This window comes from Suillus plorans (assembly GCF_016647745.1).
Source record: "Suillus plorans strain S12 chromosome Unknown HD556scaffold_17, whole genome shotgun sequence".
NCBI lineage: Eukaryota > Fungi > Basidiomycota > Agaricomycetes > Boletales > Suillaceae > Suillus > Suillus plorans.
This window is the reverse complement of record NW_024537401.1, coordinates 568055-593212: the sequence shown is the minus strand read 5'-3', so window position 1 is coordinate 593212 and position 25158 is coordinate 568055. Positions and strand designations below refer to the sequence as shown.

The 25158-nt window shown below is 47.7% G+C and overlaps 10 protein-coding genes across 10 annotated transcripts; 2 read left to right on the top strand and 8 right to left on the bottom strand.

The window, feature by feature from the left end:
- Nucleotides 1–231: 231 nt before the first annotated feature.
- On the bottom strand, nucleotides 232–2351 carry HD556DRAFT_273275 (uncharacterized protein). The gene is made up of 4 exons (XM_041310097.1): nucleotides 1665–2351; nucleotides 1236–1610; nucleotides 984–1180; nucleotides 232–929 (listed from the first exon to the last, which is right to left on the bottom strand). The coding sequence occupies exons 1-4, from the start codon at nucleotides 2057–2059 to the stop codon at nucleotides 589–591; spliced, it is 1308 nt and encodes a 435-aa protein (XP_041162368.1). The 5' UTR covers nucleotides 2060–2351; the 3' UTR covers nucleotides 232–588.
- Nucleotides 2352–2701: 350 nt separating this feature from the next.
- HD556DRAFT_1268012 (cytochrome P450) lies at nucleotides 2702–5015 on the bottom strand (the record flags this gene model as incomplete). Its single annotated transcript, XM_041299136.1, has 14 exons — nucleotides 2702–2844; nucleotides 2893–2921; nucleotides 2976–3008; nucleotides 3073–3306; nucleotides 3362–3391; nucleotides 3439–3636; nucleotides 3683–3749; nucleotides 3804–4054; nucleotides 4112–4284; nucleotides 4345–4442; nucleotides 4493–4536; nucleotides 4588–4679; nucleotides 4735–4832; nucleotides 4889–5015. The coding sequence occupies 14 exons, from the start codon at nucleotides 5013–5015 to the stop codon at nucleotides 2702–2704; spliced, it is 1617 nt and encodes a 538-aa protein (XP_041162367.1).
- Nucleotides 5016–5362: 347 nt separating this feature from the next.
- Nucleotides 5363–6913, bottom strand: HD556DRAFT_273361 (uncharacterized protein). Its single transcript, XM_041310098.1, has 5 exons — nucleotides 6850–6913; nucleotides 6579–6797; nucleotides 6053–6430; nucleotides 5495–5992; nucleotides 5363–5429 (listed from the first exon to the last, which is right to left on the bottom strand). The coding sequence occupies exons 2-4, from the start codon at nucleotides 6759–6761 to the stop codon at nucleotides 5504–5506; spliced, it is 1050 nt and encodes a 349-aa protein (XP_041162366.1). The 5' UTR covers nucleotides 6762–6797; nucleotides 6850–6913; the 3' UTR covers nucleotides 5363–5429; nucleotides 5495–5503.
- Nucleotides 6914–7395: 482 nt separating this feature from the next.
- HD556DRAFT_1233923 (guanine nucleotide binding protein, alpha subunit) lies at nucleotides 7396–9373 on the top strand (the record flags this gene model as incomplete). The annotated part of the gene is made up of 9 exons (XM_041297630.1): nucleotides 7396–7603; nucleotides 7652–7672; nucleotides 7730–8345; nucleotides 8396–8514; nucleotides 8564–8613; nucleotides 8669–8957; nucleotides 9038–9120; nucleotides 9238–9271; nucleotides 9324–9373. The coding sequence occupies 9 exons, from the start codon at nucleotides 7396–7398 to the stop codon at nucleotides 9371–9373; spliced, it is 1470 nt and encodes a 489-aa protein (XP_041162365.1).
- Nucleotides 9374–9732: 359 nt separating this feature from the next.
- HD556DRAFT_1358491 (sodium hydrogen exchanger) lies at nucleotides 9733–12272 on the bottom strand. Its single transcript, XM_041302544.1, has 5 exons — nucleotides 11978–12272; nucleotides 11790–11864; nucleotides 11659–11735; nucleotides 11390–11596; nucleotides 9733–11332 (listed from the first exon to the last, which is right to left on the bottom strand). Exons 1-5 carry the CDS (start codon nucleotides 12239–12241, stop codon nucleotides 9889–9891), a joined length of 2067 nt encoding a protein of 688 aa, XP_041162364.1. The 5' UTR covers nucleotides 12242–12272; the 3' UTR covers nucleotides 9733–9888.
- An 83-nt stretch (nucleotides 12273–12355) lies between these two features.
- Nucleotides 12356–13988, bottom strand: HD556DRAFT_1358489 (60Kd inner membrane protein-domain-containing protein). The gene is made up of 5 exons (XM_041302543.1): nucleotides 13855–13988; nucleotides 13753–13801; nucleotides 12879–13700; nucleotides 12713–12823; nucleotides 12356–12658 (listed from the first exon to the last, which is right to left on the bottom strand). Exons 1-5 carry the CDS (start codon nucleotides 13914–13916, stop codon nucleotides 12431–12433), a joined length of 1272 nt encoding a protein of 423 aa, XP_041162363.1. The 5' UTR covers nucleotides 13917–13988; the 3' UTR covers nucleotides 12356–12430.
- A 98-nt stretch (nucleotides 13989–14086) lies between these two features.
- Nucleotides 14087–14901, top strand: HD556DRAFT_1358482 (uncharacterized protein). Its single transcript, XM_041302542.1, has 4 exons — nucleotides 14087–14108; nucleotides 14163–14323; nucleotides 14408–14698; nucleotides 14757–14901. Exons 1-3 carry the CDS (start codon nucleotides 14095–14097, stop codon nucleotides 14659–14661), a joined length of 429 nt encoding a protein of 142 aa, XP_041162362.1. The 5' UTR covers nucleotides 14087–14094; the 3' UTR covers nucleotides 14662–14698; nucleotides 14757–14901.
- Nucleotides 14902–14908: 7 nt separating this feature from the next.
- On the bottom strand, nucleotides 14909–16421 carry HD556DRAFT_1267999 (uncharacterized protein). Its single transcript, XM_041299135.1, has 2 exons — nucleotides 16225–16421; nucleotides 14909–16163 (listed from the first exon to the last, which is right to left on the bottom strand). The coding sequence occupies exons 1-2, from the start codon at nucleotides 16276–16278 to the stop codon at nucleotides 15261–15263; spliced, it is 957 nt and encodes a 318-aa protein (XP_041162361.1). The 5' UTR covers nucleotides 16279–16421; the 3' UTR covers nucleotides 14909–15260.
- Nucleotides 16422–18738: 2317 nt separating this feature from the next.
- On the bottom strand, nucleotides 18739–20849 carry HD556DRAFT_1233872 (uncharacterized protein; the record flags this gene model as incomplete). Its single annotated transcript, XM_041297628.1, has 8 exons — nucleotides 18739–18912; nucleotides 18972–19064; nucleotides 19118–19246; nucleotides 19317–19520; nucleotide 19570; nucleotides 19621–20144; nucleotides 20217–20278; nucleotides 20339–20849. 8 exons carry the CDS (start codon nucleotides 20847–20849, stop codon nucleotides 18739–18741), a joined length of 1698 nt encoding a protein of 565 aa, XP_041162360.1.
- A 1004-nt stretch (nucleotides 20850–21853) lies between these two features.
- On the bottom strand, nucleotides 21854–23070 carry HD556DRAFT_272762 (uncharacterized protein). Its single transcript, XM_041310096.1, has 5 exons — nucleotides 22968–23070; nucleotides 22459–22789; nucleotides 22240–22402; nucleotides 22092–22181; nucleotides 21854–22037 (listed from the first exon to the last, which is right to left on the bottom strand). Exons 1-5 carry the CDS (start codon nucleotides 23024–23026, stop codon nucleotides 22030–22032), a joined length of 651 nt encoding a protein of 216 aa, XP_041162359.1. The 5' UTR covers nucleotides 23027–23070; the 3' UTR covers nucleotides 21854–22029.
- Nucleotides 23071–25158: the final 2088 nt, after the last annotated feature.

The following is a 25158-nucleotide window of genomic DNA, read 5'->3' as shown; positions in this document are numbered from 1 at the left end:
ATCTACATAAATACTAATGTCCGCGATTTCAAAACACAAGCTTTGCCTTTTGGCGTAATAGTTAAGCGGCCGACAGTCACAGCCTGTCATTTTCTCCACCATGACGCTACAATGAATATAACAAGCAAGGTTTCACCCGATGCACGATTAGGCGGTGTGTTATTACGATGATTGAGTGGAGCTTCGTGTCTAAAGATCAAACTTAGGTTTAAGATCACTGTCACCGATGGGTCAAGAACACAGGTTGCTTGTATGTCATGTCATTCCGGTAGTTTGCGGAATGAGGAGATCGACCCAGACTGGGCCACATACGGGGATATAGTCATCTGAATGAGATATAGTTTATCAGCGGTGACAAAATATATTGCACCACACGAGTTTACCACATTGATTCTGATAGGAATGAATGTCTTCCGATGGATGGAACGGAAGATCCAAATCTTGAAGCTTGAAGAAAGTGATCCGATCTGTGAATGCCTGTAATAGCGACGATGGAACCAGAACGTTGCGACTACAAAAGAGCACGGGGATCACGGACACTTGCTTAACGGAAATTAATCCTAGTGGCCGATTATTCAATGACACATCCTATAGCACTCCTAGACCGGCTTTGAGCTGATCTGCGAGATCGTCTGCTTCCTGGGTGTTGCTATCTGATTCCTTCCAAACCTTCTCTTCCGTAACACAGCGCTTGCAGCGGCAAGGTCCGAATCCCCATTCTGATAATCTCCGGCGTCGATCCCTGAGACTGCTCTGGGGGTTGGTGTATGTAATAAGGAGCTCCTGTCCTATTTCGAAATCCTCCTTTGCGATCACTGTGATGCGCGAGAGCGCGGTGCGCTGATCCAAGTGTCTTATCGAAACATTGGGAGTGCAACTGTGGTTAAGGTGAGAGTGCAGCCTGTACAGTCCACCATGGGCCTCCAGATCTACGAACCGATGTAAAACAGCGAACAAAATGCGATCGTTATGGAACCGCTTACTGAGACTCATGCGGCCCAAGCCACGTAAGAAGGCCTGATATTCGAAAGTAAATTTCTGTAGCTCTTCGGAAATTGGCTTTTTCAAGACGCGTGCGAGTTTTTTCTGTTCTGCAGGTGTCCGAGGTTCTTTGAATGCTTGCAAATACAATTCAAAGGCTCTCCGCCAATTTTCACGATCGGGCTCTAATCCCTGCTCGCTATTAGAGAGTCAGTAGTCATCCGCCATCGAAGTGTTGGAGTCCAACGGCTCACCGAAGACACTGAGCACGTTCTTCCATCCCAAGCTCAGCGAGGCCCTGGACTACTTCCCAGTCCAAGTCGAACGTTGCAGCATCCTGCTGAGAAGCCAGTAAAAGTCGGCTGGTGCACTGCACGAGAGCATGCAGGGCCATCCACTGCGCATCTCTTGCGAAGGTAAGGAGTGGTACAGATGCGGGATTGCGTGCGGAACATAGGAGAGGGTGTACCTTTTCTGCTTGCAGACGACAGAGTCTATTGCAGTATCTGGCCGTGCAGGGAGTTGCGGTTGTGGAGGCCTCGCAGGATATATGCAACGGGGAAGGATCGCGGATGATGGACGAGCAGAAGGAGCACGCCTCAGATAAGTGCTGAAGATCATAGATCTCCCTTTCCAGACGTGAGCTCTTCCATTCGAGCAACGGAACGTGTAGGAGAGCTCACCATTCTGGGGCCAGGATGAAGGGGTCCTCTTTCCATAGAACATCCCCTTTTGCTATATTTTCTTTAGCAACGAGGCCCTTGCCCTTGATCGCGTCGAAGTACTTGACTTCTACCCTATTGGTCCACTTGTTGACATCAAGGCTTTTATTGAGGCGAAAAGATGGATGGATGATGTTGGTTGTACTGTTGGGCGTCCCAGGGTCCGAATTGATGAGCCCTTCACTCTGCAAGATCTTTCGGACGCGTTTTTCGCTGACCGTCCATGATGAATTTGTGTGAAGTAAGAGGCTGTGGATTTTGGCGACGCCAGAGGCAGGGTTGCCTTTTTTCAGTTCGATAATAGCTTTCCTGACTTCGTCTTCGGTGGGGATGACGTTCCTGCTGGTGGATGACATGATCGTTGGGTTCGACGAGACGGTTTCAAATCATGATCTGTTCTTTTGAGAGACGAGAAACTCCTTGTCGAAGCTCTACCTGCTCCGGACCGAGTCTGACTAGCTTGTACGTAAAACTTTGAAACCAACTTGGTACTCAGGCTGGTACTACATCATCTCCTATGGATAGTAACAGTGCAATGCATGCCATTAAGCCGGGAAATTCTAGCCAATTTTCATAGCAATTGAGAGTTAGCTAGCCCTCTGGCCACCGACTCGCCGAGAGTGTGAACACGAGGTAAATATTGAAAGCTAGTAATTTGAATCCCCGGTCGCCGCCCCTTGGACTAGACGGTGACCAAACTTCCATGGACGCGGGACGCTGCCCAAGACGACAACGACAAGCAACAGAGGAGAGTACGTAGATGAGTCGTGCTGAAAGAGTGTAACGCATAATATCTTAAAAAACCAATACTCACCGTGAATGCATTTCATCCGACACTAAATCATTTCACTGTACTGTCCGTAGACTCTAAGAACGGGACCAAACTGTCCCCAGTCCACTTCACACCAACTATGCTTCAAATATCACATAGCAACTACAGTTCAAAACGCCGCAGGACCCCTGGTTATGTTTCTAGCACCGCACGCATCGATGTAATATCATCTCAACTCAACTCGGAGCGGCAACTGCCACTTGGCATCCTCAGAACCTTTAACGTTCGGAGATGATACATGCAAGGTCCAAGCGATCTCTTTCGTCGGAGTGAACTTAAATGTCTGGATGAGCATGCAAAGGACGATTTCTGACCAACTTGTTAGCCGGAATCTGATCAAGAACGAAACCTACGAACTCATCTCGAGTTCTGAAAACTTGAATCCGCTATGTATGTCCTCATCAGAGACCGACAATCGTGGCACAACGTTTAAGTCTCACATGCACGCTCTTCCACCACCAATGAATGTCATTCTGGAGGAGAAACGGATCATTGGGTATGAGCGTTCTAGGATTGATATTCCCAAATACCACTCACAAGTGGGAGTAAACCCCTGGAATCTCGGCATCGATAACACTTTGTGGAAGCGGAGACAGCCATCTTTCCGGTTTCCACTGGAGCGCGTCGTCTCCCCAGATTTCAGGATCTCGGTTAGAGTTCAGGATTGACACAACAACATTCGTGTTCTTGGGCACAAGGACCTCGCGCATATATGTCCCATCATTCCCTTTGACGGGACGCGAGAAGGGGATGACTATATTGTCACCTGCACTAGAAAAAGCAAGGTTCGTTCGAACATATCCGGCGAAATTTGGGTGGGACATACGTGCGTGTGACGGTGGTGACTGGAGGATACCTACTCCCATATGAGCATATACAAGTCAATAGAAAATGGACCCTTACAAGCGCAGTGTCTCTCGGCATACTGCGTCGAGGTATGGCAAATTGGCCAGGGCATCATAGTCAAGCTCGCCAAGTTCAGCCATTGCTTGTCGGATTTCCTCGCCCAGTCTGTCTTGTGCATCTTGGTGATGAGCAAGAGTCAAAAGAGTGCGACACAGGGCACCGGAAGTCGTATGCGTTGCGGCAAAAACAAGTGTGCTAAAGTAATATTAGACAGATACATGATGAATGCAGTCACGCCCACCTCATTTGAGCCACAAGCTCTGAATCTGGAAGACGGTCTTCTGCTGAAGCATCCATGTTGGCTCGGACTATTGCAATGGATGGCTCAGTGGTTAGGGAAGCAATTACCTTCATGAACGCACGTAGTATGCTCATGATGTCTTTTCCTTCTTGGAACTGGTGCAATACCGCGCCGTCTCCCTTAGAAAGCGCACGTTTCTTTTCTTCAAAGACCTTCGTCGTTATCTCATCCATAACGTCGACAATACTACAGATCTCCCTCAGTGCCTTCCACGGAAAATTCTTCACGACGAATCTCCTGAAGTTAGGAGAACCAACATTGATAAGAAATGGGAGAAATTTCCTCGCAACAGACAATTTGAATAATGTTGGCCTGGAATTCTCGTTAACTCTCACCTATAGAGCTAAAAGGAATCATTGGAATGCGTACAGGAGGTTCTTGACGGCAGCACTGTAAGGATTGGCATAGCCTTCCTTCATACAATCAAAAGAATGCCCCAGTCCGCACTGCCCCACAAGTTCAAGAGCGGTGCGATCGAGCCATTCTAACATATTGATTTCACAGGGCCCATGCTCTACCTGCGCTGCAATGCCGTCTCGGAGCTATTATATGTGCGCAATCAAGAACGCCACTGACGCCAAGACAGGTGGTAAGGCACTTACGCATTTCGTCACCTCGAGAAAAGCAGGCACCATGTCTCGCACGTGGCTGATGGAAAACACAGGGTTGAGCATCTTCCGTTGCTTTCGGTGGTGTTCACCTGTATTGGGAATAAGATACAGGGACAACACGACAAGAGTCCCACCGCACCCAACGTCGACAGCAGGCCATCTCCAAAAAGGACCTTGCTTGTCCTGCAGGGCTTTCGAATGAAGTGAAACGTCAAGTACAGTGGAAATCCCTACGCCAAAAAGGTGCGAGTCACTTCAAAACTGTTCTGATCTTTGACCATGATATGGTACATGGCCTTTGGATCAAATACATACAGCTCCCTTGTCTGTGAACAACGTTCTCAAAAAATGCGATGCGTTTATACGATTGACGTCACGTACCCCAAAAAGCCCATAGAACTTCGATACTGGACCGTAGCGTTCCGCAAGCATCTTGTGGAAATCCCATGCATACCGCGCAAATATCTGTTCCAAGTTGCCTGAACGATTTTGTCAGTGCATTAACTCCCTAAGATTGTGCACTCGGTACCCTTACCCGTCCACCAACGCTGACAGGGGGGGCCAGGAATGTTATCTAGCGGGTTTCTCACAAAGTAGCTACCCCAAACGGCGTAGAGAATTAGCCCTGCGACGCACAACAACTGCCAGACATAGTAGTGCATGATACTGAGTAAATACCTTTTAGTCAAGATCAAAGGGTTATGTATGCCAGAACGTTAAAATTTATCTCATTGATGTCACCCAGACCCTTCTTCCGTGGACCATGTCACGAACAAGAAGCGAATTACTATCAAGCGCATCCGGTGATCGGGATCTATTCGTATCCCCAAGTTACTCTTGCACCAAGATGGTTAGCATGATAGAAATATTGACACCAGAGTTGAGGAACAAGCTAATGGGCAGTTTTCCCGCACGAAGGCGCAAAAACTGTTGAGGTTCGCCGTTAATGCAACAGGAGATAAAGCGCCAAGACGCGGCAACTTCCCCAGATGTGGGGGTAAACAGCGGAATATTTAGATAGAACGCGCGGTTCCACGCATATCAAGTGTCCGTTGATAACACAGGGCTCGGAATATCTAGAAAAGGCACTAGAAGTAAGATTTATGTGATGCTATCATACAGCTGAAAAGATAATACGAACTACATAACCTCAATCAACTCTCGCACGTTTCCCGGGCCTGCCTTCTGAGTCATCACCACTACCTTCCTCTGGTCGATTTCCAAGCTCTGTTCGTACTTCACTCTCACCAAACGGACCTCTGTTAGACGGCCCATCCTGTCCTCGCTCAACTGAACGTGAACGAGATTTATATGGAATCGTTGGGGCCTGGCCCGACACACCCCTCAGCACATCGAGTTCATTCTCTGCTCTTTGTCGTGCAATGCGTTCCTCCTCCCATAGCCTTCTTATGTCCTCCAACTGTGCTTGCAAGTCACCCATTGCTTGATCCATGAGCAACTTCTCTAGTGTCCATTTCTCAATGTTGCGTGCCTCGTTTTCTTTCAGATGATGGATATACTGCACAGCACGCTGAAGAATTGCGCCTTTTGCCTTTTCACCAGAACTGTTTGGTACTATGCGACCGAGTTCGTTGATGCCCTCGTTGATATTTCCTCGGCGTCGACGCTCGACTTCTTTCTGAGGAATTACATGAGTACCAATGACAAGAGCACAGGAGGACTCGTCGAAAACACCTACATGGTTGTCCTTACGCTGGCGGGTCCACTCATCGGTGCCCATTGCAGCGCTCCTGGCGGCCCGGGATCTTCCCGTTGTTCCGGATGGCGGTTGTGGAGCTGTTGAAGGAGGCTGTTCTCCAATGTCTGTGTCACTGAGAGCGTCCCCGCCATCTTGCGTGTGTGGGGCGGCTGGAGGGGTGTGACCTGCAGCGGCTGCGGCTGCAGACAAGTGCCCAAGGTTAGGAGGGCCGCGGGGGTGTGAAGAAGGGCCAGGATCGCCAGGGAATGGTATGGGGTGCTGAAGTTGGTGTTGATTTTGAAGAGGGAACAATCCGGCTTGAGCGAGAGCCTGCAAAGATTGAGCAGCCTCTCCTGTCATATCGCCCTGAGTAGGAGACTGTTAATGTGACAAAAAAAATGGTGTCAGCGGCACATTCAATGACAATTGACAAATGCGACAGAAGCAGAGTAAACTTGGACACCCGTAACTCATCAACCATAAAAAGGTAATCCGATATAATATTCAAGGATACTTGGTCACGAACCTTGTGGAAGAGACTAGGTAGGTTCTTGAGGAGATTAGAAACTTGAGCAGCATCCATACCCTCTATCTGCAATGGAATGCGGTCGCCATTTGGAACAGAATTTGCAACTGGTGCTGGTGAGCTCTGACCGACGCTGGTGGTGGATGCGCCGGCGGGAATGGAAGAGTGCTGTGCAGAGGCCATGGTGAGGGCTGGAGTCGCCAACGAGCCAAACAACTGCTCATGTTATTTTATTTATTTTGTGGATTGTTTTGAGAGTTTCTTGACTCACAGTTATAACAGGGATGTAGGCACGGGATGACTTTGAGGGAGCAAGGTGTCGTGCTGGTCACGGGGTAAGGAGGTCAAAGTCACGGGAAAGTCACATGTCGCCTCTTATATCGCGAAACTGATTCTCACAAATATAAACAAATATATCACGCCACATTAACGGCAACAAAACTCACGCAAATTGTAAAACGTTAGTTAATAAGCTAGGGACACGGGCAAACCTCCCCACTCTGTGGCATAGTCAAGACAACTTTCGTGACGGTCCTGCAGGACTGACATAGCACATTTACTACTTCCGCAAGTGTCTTGCAGAGATAGTTAATTATGATGATTAAAACATGGTTTATCAATTTATCCAACTTACTTCTTCAGGTTCTGACATGCGCCAAGGCTTGTGAACTCTCCAGGCTAGTTATCCATATGCCGTACGGCGTCTATTGATCCATTTGGTCGTCTCCCTCGGCGGAGTAACAATTCATCGTCTTTTCTCTCGTCTTCATCCTTCATCTGGTAACTTCTTGTTTCTGGTACCATCTAATCAGTCACAATGCGCATATCTCTGGAAGACCCTCTTACACTTGCAATCGCACCTCCTAAAGATGAAACACCTAAAGAGAAAGAGACACGGGAACAGGCTGAGATCGAAGCTCGTCGAATAAGCGAGGATATCGACGAGCAAATCCGTCAAGAACGGACCGTACTCAAAAAGAAGAAGAAACCCGTCAAAGTACTTCTCCTTGGACAGAGCGAGAGCGGTGCGTTCGTCAGAGCATGATTTCGGCAGTAAACTTATTCTCATATAGGAAAATCTGCTACACTCAAAAGTACGTTTCGAGGGCACTCGTGGATTACTAAGGGGTTAAGATGATCACATTTCACAGACTTCCAATTACAACATGCACGACGCGAGTGGGCTGAGGAGCGAGCTTCATGGCGGATAGTCATTTATTTAAACCTCGTTCGCAACATTGTCAGGGTCCTGGATATCCTCAGTCGGGAAATTTCACTAGCCGAAAGCGAAAAGCGCCCAGGGTCTACAGGAATAGAGTATGTCAGCGATTCCGACGACGAGACAACCAACCATGAAATTGTTTATCCTTTCTCGGACAAGCATCGTTTCATGCAACGGCGTCTCGGCCCATTACGCAGCATTCAGAGTGACCTCGAGAACAAGCTCGGTCCTGAATCGCAAGAGGTTCGCTCCACGGCTTCCATATCCGCAACGCCATTTGATTCTCCGAGCTTTCAACTACTACCCAAACGCCCCTCGCGAGATTTTGGTATCAATTCAACAAATGGATGGAAGTCCGCCTTGGAAAAGCTGCGCCCGTCGATGATGGCCAGTGCCCGACCTCAAAGACGGAGTGATAGCGATCACGACGAGATTACTGATGTGCTCGTTGCGTGCAAGGAAACCATGCTAGAGTTGTGGCAGGATCCCATCGTCCAGCAAGTTTTGTCTCATCGCAAGACAAAGATAGAAGATTCTCCGGGCTTGTGAGCGTTCCCTATCCTGTATTTTAATAGCCTTACTTATTGGGTCGAAGCTTTTTGGATGACATGGACCGTATCGTATCATATGACTATGAACCTAGCGACAACGACATTGTTCGTGCGCGTCTACGAACGGTTGGCGTTCAAGAACACAGAGTCGTGATGGACGACAGTAAGTTATTCAATTCTTCCGAACGCTTACATTAAGTAGCATTCCGCAGGCAACGGGAAAGAGTGGCTATTGTATGATGTTGGCGGAACGAGGTCTTTGGTAATTTTGATCACTGATCTAGTCATATTTTGGAACTTACAATTCTCCTATGAAGCGTGTAGCATGGGCGTCGTATTTTGACGATGTCGATGCCATCATTTTTCTTTGCCCAATCTCTTGCTTCGACGAGCAGCTCCGTGAAGATCGTCGCATAAACCGCCTGGAAGATAGCTATCTCCTGTGGAAATCAGTCTGTTCGTCTCGTATTCTAGCCAAGACCGAGATCATTCTCTTTCTTAACAAGTGCGATCTCCTGCACAATAAGATCAAGCGAGGGTTGTCCATAAAAGATCACATCCCGAGTTACGGCAGTCGCAAAAACGATACCGTTACAGTAATGAAATGTAAGCCCAAATTTGTGTACTGTTTGCGAACAGGTCATCGCTATACGTCGATGCTCACGCAATCCTTCTCTTCTTTTCAGACTTCCAACAACATTTTAGGGAAATTTCTAAACAGCATTCCCCGGAGCAACGGCCGTTTTTCATCCATTTCACATCGGTAATCGTGAGTATCTCCCATTGTTTGACGTGCCTGGGTTCCTTGAGAACGTTCCATCGTTGAGCAATTGCGTACCCATGGCCACGCTGGTGCGGGGGATGCCTAACTGATTTTTATTTTTAGGACACCAAGGCGACCGCAGCTACGCTGAGCGTAGGTGAGTGTCCACAACAGCTTAGGATGTCTCTTTCTCACATGAGTACTCGTAGTCGAGGAAAGTATCCTTCGTACTCATTTACGGAATGCGGATCTTCTGTAATATCGCTGTGTTATCTTATCACAACCTAGTATACCTCATCACCACTTCACTGCTTTCTAACGTGTTGTACCACCACCGTACTAATGTATTTCTCTCCATACTCATTAACATTGTCGATGCTATAAATGGCAACGACCCTACCTACATTTAGGTGATATATACTATGCATAGGGCAGTAATACTGGTTAACACGCTTTACTGCACCTAAATTGCTATAATCCATTTGTGGTGAGGGGAATACATAGGGGGATCTCTGGAATTCCGCAGCCCACAAATACAGCCATCCCTGAGTATACTCTTACCAGGTGCATGAACTTGCAAGGAAAAAGACGTTCGGAAGTTGTTCCAAACGCGTGTAATGCTGCTGTAATTCCACTACCTGAAACATACTAGCAAGGTTCACCGCTAGATTTGGTGATCAACGACTCTCAATTGAGTAAATCCTTGGTAGATCACCTAGCAAAAAACACTCTAACGAGGTACATAATACCATGAAACGACTGAGACAAATGTCTTTACGAACCCGCTCGACTCTGTCCTTCATCTCTACCGTTTCCGTTCCGCAAGACGGGTGTGGCGAGTCCCCTCTCAGAACGCATTTGCTCATCTGGAGATTGTGAAAACTGCCTGCCAGGCGTCATCGTACCCACTACTCCAAGCTCCACCTCTGGGCTCTCAGCCTCGTCTTCACTGTCATGCGGCGTACCCAGTGCGCTTACATTCGCACCTGCGGGTTGACCGGATATAGAGATATTCCTCCGCGCACGTCTGGCGTGGAACGTGCGGCTAGCAGTGGCATTTGAAAACAAAGGAAGAAGATATCTCTCATCTAACGCCTGGAACCATTTGCCATCCTCGTTGGCCTGCCTGCCATCATCATGTCTTTCCGCAGACGGACCGGCATCCGCTGAGGTCGTGGCCATAGGGAGTACTTCCGCTTCTGACTCAAAGGACTCCGATGATGCTGCAGAAAACATAGTATTACCGATCGGCGATGGTGGTGCTCCCGGGTGGTGATTATAAGTCCGTGATGCATAGTGTGACCCTACTCTGCCTGCAGCCCGCCCATATCCATGTTGCGATGGCGAAAAATATGGTAAGGGCTCAGAATCGTCGGTGTACCTGTTCCATGAACCACTATGGCGGCGATTCTGCCATGCATTGCGTCCTGGAGGTGCCTCTTCATCGCTGCTGCTAGCAGCTTCATCTTCAACGCCTGTGCGAATACCAAGGATCTCTAGCATGCGTGCAGTTGTACCCCCGAAGACGAAAACAGTAAGCACCACTACAACAAGGACAGTTGTCCGCAGTGTCTCCGCATTCTCGCCCTTGAACCCAGCCGCGAGTGCCACACCCACTGCACCTCGCAAGCCAGCCCAGAACAACATCATCTGGTAAGAGTGTGGAATCTCCTCTGTTCGCTGTCCCCGAGCATGACGAGTGAAGAAGTTGATCGCTTCAGATAGTGGGAAGACGGCTGCGTATCGGGTGAACACAACTGCAACCGTCGTGACCACAATGAAGAGGGGCTTGACATAGTTGGTAACGCGCTCAGATGATGGAGGACTTGTGAAAAGTGAGAGACCGAGGTAGATAAAAATGAAGTTCTCGGAGAGTTGGGCAAGAGTCGAGAAGATGTATTTTGTTGTTCGCTGCGTTCGCCGGGACATGGTATGATATGCATAGTGTTTCAAGGTGATTCCGCAGAACAGGAGGGATACGATGCCAGACATTGACAGGCCATTAGACAAGAAATAGCAGGTATATGCGCAGAGGGCAACGAGACAAGATTCGATGGAAGGATACAGACTCATTGATGAGTGTTTCAGGGTTAGGGACATTGCCAGGCCGAAACTAACACCAAGGGCCATGGATACGCTGAATGAAAGCAAGAAAATTCCGATGCCATGGAATATGGACGAGATGTATATCTCTGTGCCGTGGAATTGCGCTAGAGTTCTGAAAATAACAAGATAAGCGACGAATTCTAAGGGGAGAAAGGCAATTCGAACTTACTCATACATGACAATACTGACCGCATCATTTAGCAGACTCTCGCCAAAGATGATGGTGTAGAGCTTTGGGTCCACCTTATACTGATTGAATATGGCAAGAACGGTCACTGGATCAGTTGCAGAAAGTGTAGAGCCGTAGATCAAGCACTCCAGCAGTGTAACATCTAAAGATTCTAGTCCCAGGAATGAGTAGAGATACACCAGCACACTGTCCTAGAACAGTTAAGCAAAGTATCGATAATGCAAGTAGCGTTTTCGCATTTGACGCACCCGACACCGACAGCTGATATTAATGTGCCCAAAAATGCAAAAGTAAGGATAGAGGCGAAATTTCGGAAAAAATTCTCCTGCAGCAAGGTTGTATATGTCTGAATCTATTTGGATATCTGCGCATTACTCACTTGCTTGAGCTCGTATCCGGAGTTAAGAATGATGGGGGGAAGTAGCAAGTTGAAGAACAGAGTATGTTTGAAAGTCTATGAATCAAACTTCAGCCACGGCACTCGCAGTTTTCAAGTATTAGAGACATGCAAGACACCAGTCTGCCCGTGAAAGCAGTGCAGAGATGGGACGACGAATGGATACTCACCAGCATTTCTCGAATCATCGTTCCCGGTGCAAGTCTAACCACCAACCCTACGAACATCCCTGCAAAGATAGAGACCGTAGTCTCATGGATGGCCCGGATTTTCCTGATTTGCAGGTAATAAGATGTCCATAACGAGACGATGAGTAGCAAGCAAACAAGAAACAGAGACCATGACGAATAATACTCTTCGTCTGCTGGAATGGGGGCTTCAGGGGATGCTGCGGATGGCGCCTGTACTGTTATTGGGCTCAACTTGAAGGCCATGAAGTGTACGCAGCCGAAAGTACCACGGCTGTAGCCAAGTCGGGGTTACGGGTACTCCCACGCATTACAACCGTAACATTACGTAATAATTTCCTCCCATTTTTGATTTAGAACGAAGCAGAAACCTGGGTGTATTAATGGATGAGATATACAATAGGACACTCTATGCATGTTGTCTGGCTGCTTATTTCATCTCCTCCGGGTCTTTTCTGCCTGAGTTCGAGCAGCGATAATCTCACTTCTCTTGCTCATGTACCACGATTTTGCATACTGCATGGATTCCATCATGGTGGGTGGTTTGACCTTTGGTTCTACACGGGGAGTTATCTTGAGCCACCTGCGCACTGTTGCACGTTGAAGCATGAAGGACTGCAGGCATGACACCGCCACACCAGTCAGGATGGACAACCACAAACCCTGAATACATAATTATTAGAATTGAATGTGCAGAAATTAACAGGGAATCCTTACGCAAGGCAGTGAGCCCATGAGAGGGACACTCATGAACGAAAAGATGCGCATGAAATTCATGAGATGGGCCATGTCGGGACGCTCAGCAAAATTAACGTCATTTTTCATCACCTGCGACCACCATTTAGTGTCAATTTCCCAGTGCATGACTTCTAAACACACGCACCGACATTTGGATGTTGATGGCAACAGTGGACAAGATGGGTAGGATATAGTATGGGTCTGACATAGTCAAGTCAGGCAGAAAAAAGACGCCGCTCTGCTTGAGCTGTTCTACAGGAAGCATGGTCATCTTCCTGACAGCAAAGAACAAACCCAATGTGACTGGGATTTGAACAAAGGGCATGATGATGGAAGGAAGGACCCGGGCTCCCGCTTGTTCGTAAATTTTCTGTCTCTTTAGGGATATACGCTGCAACGCAATGCGGTCGCTGGTGTTGATTGACTTCCATTCCGCCGTCACGGCCTGCAGTTTATCGGTATAGGGAAGTAAACGCGACGAGTTGCGAAGGCTCATGATGTTGGCAGGTAAAATGAGCACACGCCACAAAAGTGTGCCAGCAATGATCGTGTAAAACCACGGCATTCCAGTGCCAACCTGCAGAAGTTCGAATGACCACCTTATGATACCAGCCGGTGACCATCCAGCGAGGCCTAGTTCTGCTAAATCTCCATATTGAAGGGGTCGAATGACGGTGTCAAGCGCAGGAATATCGATACCCGCACCGCCGTCAACAACGGCTGTTAAACTATCCTGCGTGGTAGTCACTGGTATCGGAGCAGAGTCTAGCTCCAGTGTCGCTGCATTGGTTGTTGTTGCTGGTTCCAAGTCCACAACGGTACCGATGTTGCTACTGGAAGCTGGTCCTGACTCCACTACCGACGCCGCCTGCTGCTCAGGTATCGCCGATTTTGATTTTGACCACCAGAAGTTACGAGTATGCGGTATGTGCCGAGAAGAGATCACCCTCGGCGTAATTTTTGAATGCTGCAGGAAAACTTAGTAAACGAGCGTATGTGATACTCTTCAACACACACACCGGCAAGGTTAAAAACCGCGTTTGGTTTTGAGACACTTGCGGCCATATTCTGTAGTGTCATTAGCAGTGCTATGTCGGTAGACTCATTCACCAGAAACGTACCTTGCACCAGTAACTCTTGGACTCAGGCGAATGCCCACGCGTACCGTTGAAGGCAGAAGCATCAAATTTAATGTTAAGCCTACACTCTGCTCAGGCTGACCACCACCTTCGCAACTTGAACTGTAAGTAAAGGCTAGAGAAATAATTTAATGTGCCGAACCGAGCCGAGCCAGTTTCTCACAGTACTATCGATGTCGATATTTTGGACCCGTGATATGATATTGATGCCTCACCTTCATCATGCACACATACCGGTGAGCCCTACGAAAATAACTTGCGATCATTAATATGGTTGAATATTATTATAGAGGTCATAAAGCAGACTCGTACAAGCCCATTGATGTCCTTGAGCTCAATGAACTTCGGGCACGCAATCGCACATTCAACGGTGCTTACCGCCGTACCGCCATTGCTACCCTTGGGTATGCACTAACGGCCCTCCGACTGTTTGATTCGCGTTTTCTTCGAAGTAAGTCTGCTATCTTATCGTCTTTGACTTCCTCCATGATGACCGCCACCTGGTTCTCCCTCCATCACCCATAACATCGAACAGTTGGTGTTGTCTATCTCGTTCTCTCCATTCTCCTTTTCGCTCTCGGGTATATTCGTGCTCGACACTCACAGCATGACTTTTCCGACGGATCAAAAACTAGCGCTCTTTATGAACAAGCGCTCCCTACTGTCGGGCAGGAAGACAAACGAGAATATGGTCGTCCATTCATAACAGCCGGACGTGATGTTATTACTGTTGGTGCACTCGTGATGATAGTGGAAATCCTGTTGCTTGCGTTTGTACTTCAAATGTGATTCTTTTTTGTGCTGCAACAACTTCATGTTGGGTATGGTGCGATGATTTACCTTGCTAGCTCCGAGGAGCTCCATCTGAACTAATTTGTATATAGATATCTATTCATACCCGCACTTAGTATCTATCCTTTGCTGTTTCAGCTGAGGAACGCAGAGCACTTGATACGCTACTTAGTGTCGATGTATTGTAACCATTGTATGAAACTCAAACGCATTTCCAAGGATTCGATCATCCATCAACCGCTGATACGTTTGCGAACTGCACTTGTTTATTTGGATACTGTAAGTATAGAACAATTCTAGGGCTTCGCGGCACAGCCGACAAGCTTATTGTATCATTAATGAGATGAGTACGTTGGTATATTGAGCCGACTTGATACCGGGCAAACGACTGAAATGATTCCAAGCACACCATGTCCACAAGGATCAAAAAGTGAAAGGGAAGAAGACAAATAACTTCAAAGATGATGCCTGGAGAGTATGTCTAAAGAGGAATTGCAACAGGTATAATAGACAAGTCCGTTCCAGTCACCATAAACAAACCATCAAAATTCCACAACTATCAGCTATGAGTCTTCCAGACCTGTATAGTGTAGGCCTCAGAAAGCTGCGACCGCGAGACCTGCAGCACCCAAGATAGCACTGACGAGCAACGTTACATCTGCATTTATTGACCGGGGACTGCCACTGATCAGGCCACTGGACAGACCGCCGGCGGCCTGCACAGCGCCACTCAAGAAGCCACTCGAGCAAGTTGTCGTGACGGCATTGTAAAGAGTAGACTGACCACCGAGCAGTAAGCTGTTGTTCAGGCCTGGGGCGTAAGGGAGGCTGGACTCGAACGTGATGTATGACGTGAGAATGTTGCGTGTGCAAGTGGTGCAGAGTTGAGTCGAATTCATTTTGGGATCAAGGAAGAGGAACACGAGATTGGTATCCTGGAATGTCGTGGTGTTGGGAATAAGTGCAGTGGTGGAGTTGCTGACGTCCCGACGTGCGGAAGCCCCGCTATTAGACGTTGTATACAGGTATTGCTGCAACGCCTGTTGTTTATTGGGGGTCACCAAAGCCACATTTCCAGCAGCAGAACTGCTGGACGTGGTGTTTAGCTGTGTGACACAGTATTGCCCGTTGTCAGACTTTGAGCATACGGCTTCTCTGAGTGGCGTCAGGACATAGAGAACATCATAAGTCCTGAGGACATCGGTATTGACATTCGTCGTGAGTTCTGCTGAGCATGCCGAGTAGTAGGACAACAACTGAGAACGAACAGTGCTGTCAGGGCATGCAGCAAATGCAGATGCCGAGCAGAGGTTGCTCAATACAGTGTTGATAAGGCTCGTTGTGATGTCGCTCGAGTTGACCCCGGGTGCAAACGCAGATGTCGCAGATGTAATCGGCGTTGTACAGGAGGAGAAGCTGCTGTTGCTGTTCAGACTAGTCAAATAGTCTGAACAACCTTGACTGATTCCTGAAGGAATGTAAGGATTGGAACTGGAGGACTGGTTTCGAAACAGTGTCGTCAGTCTAGCAACCAATGATTTCACCAAATCTAATACTTACAGATTGTGCCAAAGAAGCAGTGATAAATAAGGAGAGAATAGCAAATGACTTCATTGCAAGGTGGGTATGATAGATATCAATGAGTGGACGGGTTCTTTGCAGTCAATGGCGGCGATGGCGACGAAGTTTCTGTTGTGAAAGAAAACGATCATGGAAAAATATCATTTATCAGTTATAAACAAAGCCAAATACATAACACACGTGGTGACCAGTTTGTCATGTTTTGCTCCAATTTTGTAGCCAGTCTGCACTAGCAACGGTTTGATCAAAACATGCGCCCATTGTGACAGATATCCTAAGATGTGGAATACGAGGCTTCAGGAAGTTATATTACCCTCAGCACTCTTCACTCTAAATACAGCATGCCGCCGCCGCTCGTCCCAAGCGGACTATCATCGATTCATCCCTGTATATACGGCCCGCACCTTTTTAATGTACCTTTGGTCTTCAGGATGGATGCGGGGGATACAGGGACGAATAGAGGCACTGCTCCGGTTGCTCCTTCACCTTATCGGTTGGTCTCTACCAATGTGAGTGTACCATTTACCTCGGTACCTGGCTAAATCCAACATTAATCTGTTCCACGTGAGTCTCACTCCACAGATCAGTTGGTTGATCGGGCCGCAACTCGGTATCGCACACTTACGAGGAGCATGCAATAATTTATTGCGAGTCGTGACCGAGCTTACCCATATCCGATCGAGCACGGATCTTGCAGACACCTGCCAAGTGGCCCATACGGCTGCATCACAAATGTCCTACCTGAAGTATGCACCTTTGATTCCTTCTCACACACTAGGCTAGTGATAAGAATTCCCAGTACAGAAGGTTGTTCTCTCCTGCTCTCTCCCGGTTCCAGGAAAAACTTACTAGTACGGACATGAAAGAGTCTATGTTCTACTCCAGTAAGTCTATCGCCGCTTAATCTCGCCTGGCTCATGTGCGTCACCTTCAGGATCCGCACTGTCGTGCTGACACCGCTTCTGTTCACATACCTCCAACCTATCTGGATTCTTGTTTAGTTAGGTTGCTTCTGCAGACAAATACACGGCATGTACATACAAGGAAAGCACTTTGAGAGTACCAGGACGCTCGGATTGGATCGTACTCGTTACAGCAAGTTGCTTGACCAGAGTCCTGGAACTCCGCTCAGTTCAGGTTGCGAATCCTCTTATCTGCGCTAGGTTGTACATGCGGCAAGGCCAGCTGATATTCTACCGGCAAGGGTTCATCTCCACAACGCGGTAAGCACCGAGTGTCTCCCATAATTGCTTATCGTGGCGACCACTTTTTTGCCGCCTTATTCCATCTAGTATCCATCGAACTCCCTTGGCTTCGATTACCCCAGTCGTAGGCGGGTTTGCTCCGCCGGATAGAGCCTTGGCCTGTCTGCACATGACATGTAAACCGGTATGATACCCGTCTCGCCAACAATCGCTTTCGATGCTCAAAGCCATCTTTGTCGTAGTAACATAGACGATATGCATGAACGTTCAAGAGTCAGCAGCGCCAGCGTGCTGGTTGCCCACAACCATTTCGAGTTGGAATATTGTCAAATAGATCAGTGAAAATAATCCGCATTTGGGTCCATTTCGATCATAATCACTCATTTCCGTCGAGGTGCTGCATGAACCATGCGCTCATGATTGTTCCTCGTGTGGCATATCGTCATCAATGTCGCTACCGGTCTATAATATCGGGAGCGCATTTTAATAACACGTAACCGCTCAGCAGACCAGACCTTTTTGTATTTGAATGAAGTGAGTGAACGGATGAGCTCCCGGGTGGGCGAAATACATAGAGGTATTGGAAATCTATTGGCAATATAATCGAGGGGATTAGCGCAAACCGTAACTGTATATTATGGGGTGCCACAAAGGTCTAGTCTGCGGAAGTCGGAGATTTGTAGAGTCGTGTTTTATGCATCTATGTTCGGCACCATAAACTCGAGGAATAGAAGACGATCTATCGGATTGATGCGCAACGTCAATTCCCGCAAAGCCTCGCAACCAACATGAACCTTGTCGTGAAAATAGAGGTGTCGGCTGGTGTGACACGGACACCTCACGGTGATCTTCGATTAATCAATGGGGCGGCGATGCTTACGTCATAGCCAACCAATGAAAATAGTTTATCGTTTAGATGTAAAGCTCAAGCATTCGGACACAACCAGGAAGCAAGAACACGCCAGCTGGATATGTTATCTTATCAATCAAGTATATCAGGCAAGAACTTTGTCACAGCACGGAAGCCAAGATCTCTCATTGGTGGAAAGGACTCCGCTATGACTAAAAAGCAACAAATATTATTTCCGGAGCTAGCACGAAAACGACGCGCCAAAGTGTTTTCGGCTTTGCTGGTTGGCATCGGTAGATTCTAGGTCAGCCCAGAAACTCCAAGAGCTCTTACAGCAGGAAGTTCTGTCCACGCTCCTTCCCCCTTCCCACAATTGGCGCGGACTTCCGTGTTATCTTCCAAAATAAGAATTACGATGTATTTTACAAAAAGTTTCGTCTACAGTCTACAGTAATGGGAAGGCGGATCATCTACCTTGGTCAGGCTAAAAATGCCCCGTAAGCTCTCACGTTCAGATACTCCAAAAGACCTCCAGCGTCCGACAAAGGAACGTCTATTATAGATGTAACCTTCAAAGATCCATGTCCCACGTCCCTCGTCACCCGAGTATTTCTGCGCAAAAAAATACGTCATAAGAACGTGAACAATACGTCGAGCGAAGCAAGGCTAACTGGTTTTCTCGTCAGAGTGACAAGTCCATCAGATAAGCGGATTCTTCCAAAGAAGATAAATGCGCCCCAGGTGGCTTCCAGCCTGCGTGGAGTCTAGATGAATGCGTGAGCAATCCAAAAAACCCTTTTGATAACGAAATACTCACTTCACCAGTAATCACGACATCCAGGGCATGCCGTGGGTCCCTGTAGTTTTCCGAAGAATCAGTTGGGCGAAAAAGTTCATATCGATGTTTTGATGATGATCGTGTGGCGTCCGAAAATTCATTTGCTGTCTTTGAGGTGGGAAGGCATGACAATCGTGTCAACAACTATGAACGCAGTGAGAACCATACGCACAGTGACTCCTTCACAATCATTCATGAATAGATGTTTGAACGCTGACTCTCCGAAATCACCATTCTGTCGAACGCTGGGCAATGGAATGCATGGTGTGAAGCAGAGGTGTTCCTCAAGTCGGCATTGGATAGGATGTCTGGACACGAAATCAGGCAAAACCGTGGGATCCGATTTCTGGGAAGGGCATCGACAAAACGATGATGGTGATGTCTAAGGAGGTTTTAGTCGAGTTCTCGAAGCCACATTGACCATCGCCTACCCTGTGAAATTCATCATCGATTAGGACTAGTAAATGATATCAGGCACTCACATATATGTACCTTCCCAAGTTCCACTTAGCAACCCAATGCACGACCGAAGTTCCCAAGTGTCATCCGGCAAGCCCAGGCGATGGGCGATGCGATAGAACTCTTCATCGTGAGCGAGACTTCTTGATGCCCGCATCTTCCTTCCCGCACGATCCGCAAAGAGCTCACGGGAGGAGCTTTGATGACCCGAATCAGCGACAAGAGGTGTCCTTCTCCTTGTGATGGCAAAGAAGTCTTCTATAGTGGGACCATCATGTTCCGTGGGGCGTGCAACCACCTGAGTTTGTGGCAAGTGCTTGGGCACTTGCAGAGCGATCGCCTCCTTCAGTGCAAAAGTGAGAAAGATTGACGCGGAAAGAAGGCTGGGAGTGGTTAGCGTGTATTCCCTAGTGTAGATCGACGATACGAGCGCCCGGTAATTATTTTCGACACAAGCGCCGAGCATTATTTCTGGTCCTCGGCTGTACGAGCCGTCCAATGATAAAGGGCATCGTCTTGTCCCGCTGTTCACATGAAGCGAAGGAACCTAATTAAATGATGTCAGTGATGGTTTAATATGTGGGCGCGGTCACTTCATCACATTTGACGACCCTGTGACAAAAGGTCTTAGTTCCGAAAGCGTCTGACTGCGTTCCTCCGGCGGCATATCGGTAATAAATTCTGGACGATGCATTAAAATCAGGAACGCCTATATACTAGAAAGGTGTGCAATAGCCTCACTGTGAGACCAAACCAAACATGCGACAGATATAGCTAATGCGCGAGCCGTGTCGTCACGGAGGGCCCCTTGTTGGCCAAGGCAACGTTTCAAGAGCATACGTATATATTGCGCGATGCCGGCAGAGTGGAGTTGAGATTCGTTCATCCCATCGCTCTCCAACAGCATTAGGTAGATTGTCCAGAGGTCGGGAAGGATACTGTGATCGGCAACATGGCGATGCCGGATACGTCGAAGCACCGCACATCGGCGCTGTAACTCCAATGCCAGGTTCGTAGTCGTTGGAGATGGTAGCTTGCTGCGACGGAGATGAGCAGCTAGGTCGAATCTACTGCGAAACACCCGCGCATAAAGCTGGGGGCAAGATTTCAGAGAGAGGGCGTCATGTAGATTGCGGCTACACAAAAGTAGCTGGAGAACAGCACCAAGACCGGTGAGCGGCGCGGAAGCAACAGTGAAGAAAGCTATCTGGGACAGAACATCGACAGGGATTGATTCGAGGTGAGGAAGCATCATATGCTGTGTAGAATCATAACTGCAAGCCCCTTTTAAACTAGAAAGTAGGTGAGTGGCGGAGTGCCGTTCGAGCAATGAGATCACCGCGCGAACTAAGCGGAGGTTCACTTTTCTCATTGAGAAAATCGAAACGTCTGAAAGAGAGGTAAACACACGTTCTCCAGATCAGATCTTGATTGTAATCGTGGCTACATACCCGTGTGCCTGGTTGAATTCATATATCCGTTCTTCACAGCAAGTGCTATCGGAAGCGCACCGTAATTCCTGGCCAAATAGTTTCCACTTCTAGCACGGGGCAATATATGTGGCGTTGATTGTGCAACTGCTGTCCTAGTAGTCATCTCCCAGACTAGTACTGCTGAATCAGGGCCGACCGCTAAAGTTGAACGTGTACATCACTTCAAATTTGAGTGTAAAGCAAGAAGGCGGATAGCTTGCTGCGACACCATTGCGCAGTAAATGACCGCTGAGCACTCAATGGATCCACCATATTTTGTGAAACATCCTTTGAGCTTCCAGCATCTGACGAGAGTAAGAGAGCCTCATCGAGAGCCGTCGCTGCCAAAGCAACTTGCTCAAGCACGGAGATGAACAATCCAGACTCGTTGTCAGATGGCAACAAGCGTTCCGAGCATCGAACTACTCCGATGGTGTATTGGCATTATGATAACGGTCAAATGGCGGTGGCAAAACGCATTTCCTAAGATACACCAAGAAAGGCAACATAGGTTTGCACTGCTTTGTGCATTCCCCCATCTGTTTGAAGTTAACCTTGTCCACTGACTGATCTAGCGTGACAACCACTCACAAAGTTGTGCGTGGGTGAAGCGAAATGTGAACCCGTGCGTTGCCTACGCACTGTGCGCAGCAGCTATTTCTTCTCTGTATGTAAATGACCTAAAATTTACAATCAATATTGATGCATGTTTTGTGCATGCGGTTGACCGATACTATGCAGTGTCAGCGTTATGAACAAGCCAACTCATTATACGGTCGGGACTTTGCCTTGCAGGGAGTGTCTGATGTGTGGGTCCGTTTAATTGGCACTAGTACATTCATCACGCACATTAACAATGATCGTATCGCACAAAACTTCACATTTCCTAGAATGATGCTTCTTCTTCTTAACTTGTCTTGTCACATCTTACAGAACCTCGCTCATCCACACCCAGTTTAATTACAGTTCTTTGGGAAGAAGTTAGGTACAAATCGTTATGCAAGATACAGGAGGATGCTTACTCTGCATGGCGGCGATATCGGAACTCTGGACGTAGTCATCGAATTCAGCAACCTTCTCCTGTAGATCATCCAAGGAAACGAGTTCGTCCTCTGTTCAAAAAAGTCATGAATGACCCCTTCATCGATATGATGAGGAATGATAACTCACCAACAACCACAGTGATTTGGAGCTTTTTGATGCCATAGCCGACAGCGACTAGTGTACTGGCACCCCAAACAAGACCTTCCTGTTCAATGGAACGTACAGAGTCCTCGAGTGCTTGCATGTCGGTTTCATCATCCCAAGGTTTAACCTCCAAGGTTACAACAGACTATTTGGAGGCAGCCGTCATAAGCGGCGCGATATAAAGCAAACGAAAAGACCAACCTTCGCAGCTGCTTTGGGTTTATTGGCTTTCTTTGCATTGTAAGCGGCAACACGCTCTGCTTTGAGCCTCTCTGCCTCTGCGTCTTCTTCATCGTCATCAGCGAAAAGATCAACCTCGTCTTCTTCATCATCAGCAGCAGCAGCAGCTGGAGCCGCAGTCGATGCCGATTGAAGGAAAGCCTGCCCAGCGGTGCTTGTGCCAGGTAAAGTCGCATGCTCCGCAGCGTAAGATTTGATGTGAGAGTACCATCTGGCAGAATGCGGGTACTTGGATGGCTCTGGTGCCGTAAGCAAGGTGTAAACGTGAACGTCTGCCTGAGAGGGCGTGTACCTGGAAACAAAGGATTTAGCTAAATATAACAAACATTACAAGCCAAAGGAGAGTCAGGAGGCTAGGTAAAGAGTTATCGGCATATCTGAGCAGCGGTGTCTAGTCGCTTCTTGGAAACACGGACCATAGCATGATGATCATCACGAAAAAATGTTCAAGGATGGAAAAAAAAACTCACCCTTCAATGTAGGACCTGGTACTTAGGTGTTGCTCGAGGGCGTCGAAGTTCAAAGACATCTTTATCGTCAAGACTGCAGCGATGGTTGAGTGGAATGATAAGTTTAAAATTTAAAGTTTTTTTCGAAATGCCTCTTTAGGGCCGGCCCACCGAACAAGCCCGACTTGTCCGACGGTGGCGAAACCCCAACTCGTACTACAACTCGAAGTACCAACGACAATTATCTTGGTGCTGTTACATCTACCCTGCAGGATACTACAAGCTGTCGTTGGCAATCCATAGAATGCGAATCTGACGATACCCGGACCAGCAGTTGACCTGATGTGATTTTTTCTGTATACTATGAGGCTGCAGTTTATTGACTACCCTAGACTTTCACCAAGGCTGAGCACTGGATACTGAGCGTTTGTAAGTCGTCTTTGTATTCCCTTCGTGTGTAAAACTTGTTAAATATGGTGTCCCCTGCACTTTATAGAGCCAAACCATTTCGCCATATTAGACACACCCTTGCCTCATGACATCCTGTGCATTAATATATGAACTTTTCTATCACGGTGTAGAAAGATCTACGCGGATGGACATGCTTTTGGCATAGACGAAATCCACCGGTACCGGGGAGAATCAATCCCATTGGTACAACTGCGTGACTTTCATCTCTGACTTTCAAGTGGTCTTTGTGTTGAGACTTCTCAAGATGATATGACGCTATTAATTTGCCTGAATTATGGGACTAATGACACAAGGCAAGTGATTACTCACTCTTACAAAGCCTTTACTCATTTCATGCAATAGGTAGTAATCAAGCAACGGAAAAGCTTGCCACATGATGCAAAAGTGTCATCTTGCCTATATTGGACAATTATCTCGTTAATTCTCCGTGAGTACTACTTGCCAAGCCAGTGACAGTTGCTCGCATCGTATGCCGGAACAGGAAAAATCAATTGCTGGTGACGATGGGCCACACAAGACCCTACTCGTAACTGACTGAGTCCGTCTCGGTTCATAAGGCGGAAATGGACTGATCAGAGTTCGTTTATGGAATACCGCTTGATCCCGATATCTTGGCCCTGGAAGACCTAGTCCCAATGAGAAGATGCCATTCATACCGCATGCCCCCCTTTCAAATAAAATATATGGTCACTCGTTCTGGTCTCCGTCTTCCCCGCGATGGGGCGCCATCTTGATATTGACGTTCCTCGCCTGAGACTCGCATACTATGCGCTTCCGTTCCTCGGGTACTCACATGATGGCCGTCGGGTTACATTCCATTCTATCTGCCTATTAGACCCTCACACTTCGATTACACTGATATGGTTTTGATAGTGGAGTGGTGTGAATGTCATTATATTTATTATGAGATCAAGGGTTTGCAAGCAGTCTGATGCGCGTCCATTAGCGATGGTGTCGGCATGGGGGCTCCTAATGATTGAAAGCTGTGGCTACTGGCTACCGTGAGCGTCGCGATCATCCTGCAAAATTGCCTAGTTCTCACCTGATGGACGTTAATGTCTTCAATCCATCATGATGTTCCTCTAAGGGTACTTCTGCGTAATGTTCCACTTCATGTCACTCCAGAGTGCTTACCTGTCGACCGCAGCACCGTGACCGGCGTGACGTCAATCAACATTTACTGTACTTACAAAAGTTAGTACAGCAAATTCAACGTGGAACGTGTGGATGCCGTCAAGGTTACATGCATTCGGGCACAATCTGAATTCGCGCTCGACGACCGTTGCTCGTGCTTTTTTGGGGGTTCTGCCTGATGTATGTAAGCGTGTATAAGGCTAAAGCCCAACTGTCATTGTGGTGATTGGCATGAGTGGTGTCGCGCGGGTTTCCGAAGTCGTCGGAATTTAAGTACGCCGTCGGGATTACATCATCTGAATCCTGGAAAGACTATGGGGAGTCGTGTGAATGAGTTTCTAGTCATCAAAGACTCATTCACACGACTCCTCAAGGCCTTATAGTCGTTCGTCTGCATGCTTGCAAGTGTGCAACCATTCATTTATGAAGCCTTGAGGAGAGAGGTAACGTGTGAAGGGTGACAAGGCGGTAAACATTGTATTTGGCGAGTTATGAGAGAGACGCATATGACATGAGAATTGCAGGAGTGCTAATACGATAAAGACTCTCGTAAGCCACACGTTAAGGAGTTGTAACATACTAGATCTTGAGAATTGCTGTGGTACAG

Coding starts and splice junctions, on each gene's coding strand:
- HD556DRAFT_1267999 (XM_041299135.1), bottom strand. CDS start 16,278: ATGAAGTCATTTGCTATTCTCTCCTTATTTATCACTGCTTCTTTGGCA. Junction 16,164..16,224: donor CTGCTTCTTTGGCACAATCT/GTAAGTATTAGA, acceptor TTTCGAAACCAG/TCCTCCAGTTCCAATCCTTA.
- HD556DRAFT_273275 (XM_041310097.1), bottom strand. CDS start 2,059: ATGTCATCCACCAGCAGGAACGTCATCCCCACCGAAGACGAAGTCAGG. Junction 1,181..1,235: donor GAACGTGCTCAGTGTCTTCG/GTGAGCCGTTGG, acceptor ACTCTCTAATAG/CGAGCAGGGATTAGAGCCCG. Junction 930..983: donor CTTGGGCCGCATGAGTCTCA/GTAAGCGGTTCC, acceptor ATCGGTTCGTAG/ATCTGGAGGCCCATGGTGGA.
- HD556DRAFT_272762 (XM_041310096.1), bottom strand. CDS start 23,026: ATGTCTTTGAACTTCGACGCCCTCGAGCAACACCTAAGTACCAGGTCC. Junction 22,403..22,458: donor AACCCAAAGCAGCTGCGAAG/GTTGGTCTTTTC, acceptor GCCTCCAAATAG/TCTGTTGTAACCTTGGAGGT. Junction 22,182..22,239: donor CCAAATCACTGTGGTTGTTG/GTGAGTTATCAT, acceptor TTTTTTGAACAG/AGGACGAACTCGTTTCCTTG.
- HD556DRAFT_273361 (XM_041310098.1), bottom strand. CDS start 6,761: ATGGCCTCTGCACAGCACTCTTCCATTCCCGCCGGCGCATCCACCACC. Junction 6,431..6,578: donor TACCTAGTCTCTTCCACAAG/GTTCGTGACCAA, acceptor TCACATTAACAG/TCTCCTACTCAGGGCGATAT. Junction 5,993..6,052: donor GCCAGCGTAAGGACAACCAT/GTAGGTGTTTTC, acceptor GTAATTCCTCAG/AAAGAAGTCGAGCGTCGACG.
- HD556DRAFT_1358489 (XM_041302543.1), bottom strand. CDS start 13,916: ATGCTTCTGCCTTCAACGGTACGCGTGGGCATTCGCCTGAGTCCAAGA. Junction 13,701..13,752: donor CGCGGTTTTTAACCTTGCCG/GTGTGTGTGTTG, acceptor GTTTTCCTGCAG/CATTCAAAAATTACGCCGAG. Junction 12,659..12,712: donor TCATGGGCTCACTGCCTTGC/GTAAGGATTCCC, acceptor TTATGTATTCAG/GGTTTGTGGTTGTCCATCCT.
- HD556DRAFT_1358491 (XM_041302544.1), bottom strand. CDS start 12,241: ATGGCCTTCAAGTTGAGCCCAATAACAGTACAGGCGCCATCCGCAGCA. Junction 11,597..11,658: donor ATATCAGCTGTCGGTGTCGG/GTGCGTCAAATG, acceptor GTTCTAGGACAG/TGTGCTGGTGTATCTCTACT. Junction 11,333..11,389: donor GTCAGTATTGTCATGTATGA/GTAAGTTCGAAT, acceptor TGTTATTTTCAG/AACTCTAGCGCAATTCCACG.
- HD556DRAFT_1358482 (XM_041302542.1), top strand. Junction 14,324..14,407: donor TGATTCGCGTTTTCTTCGAA/GTAAGTCTGCTA, acceptor AACATCGAACAG/TTGGTGTTGTCTATCTCGTT.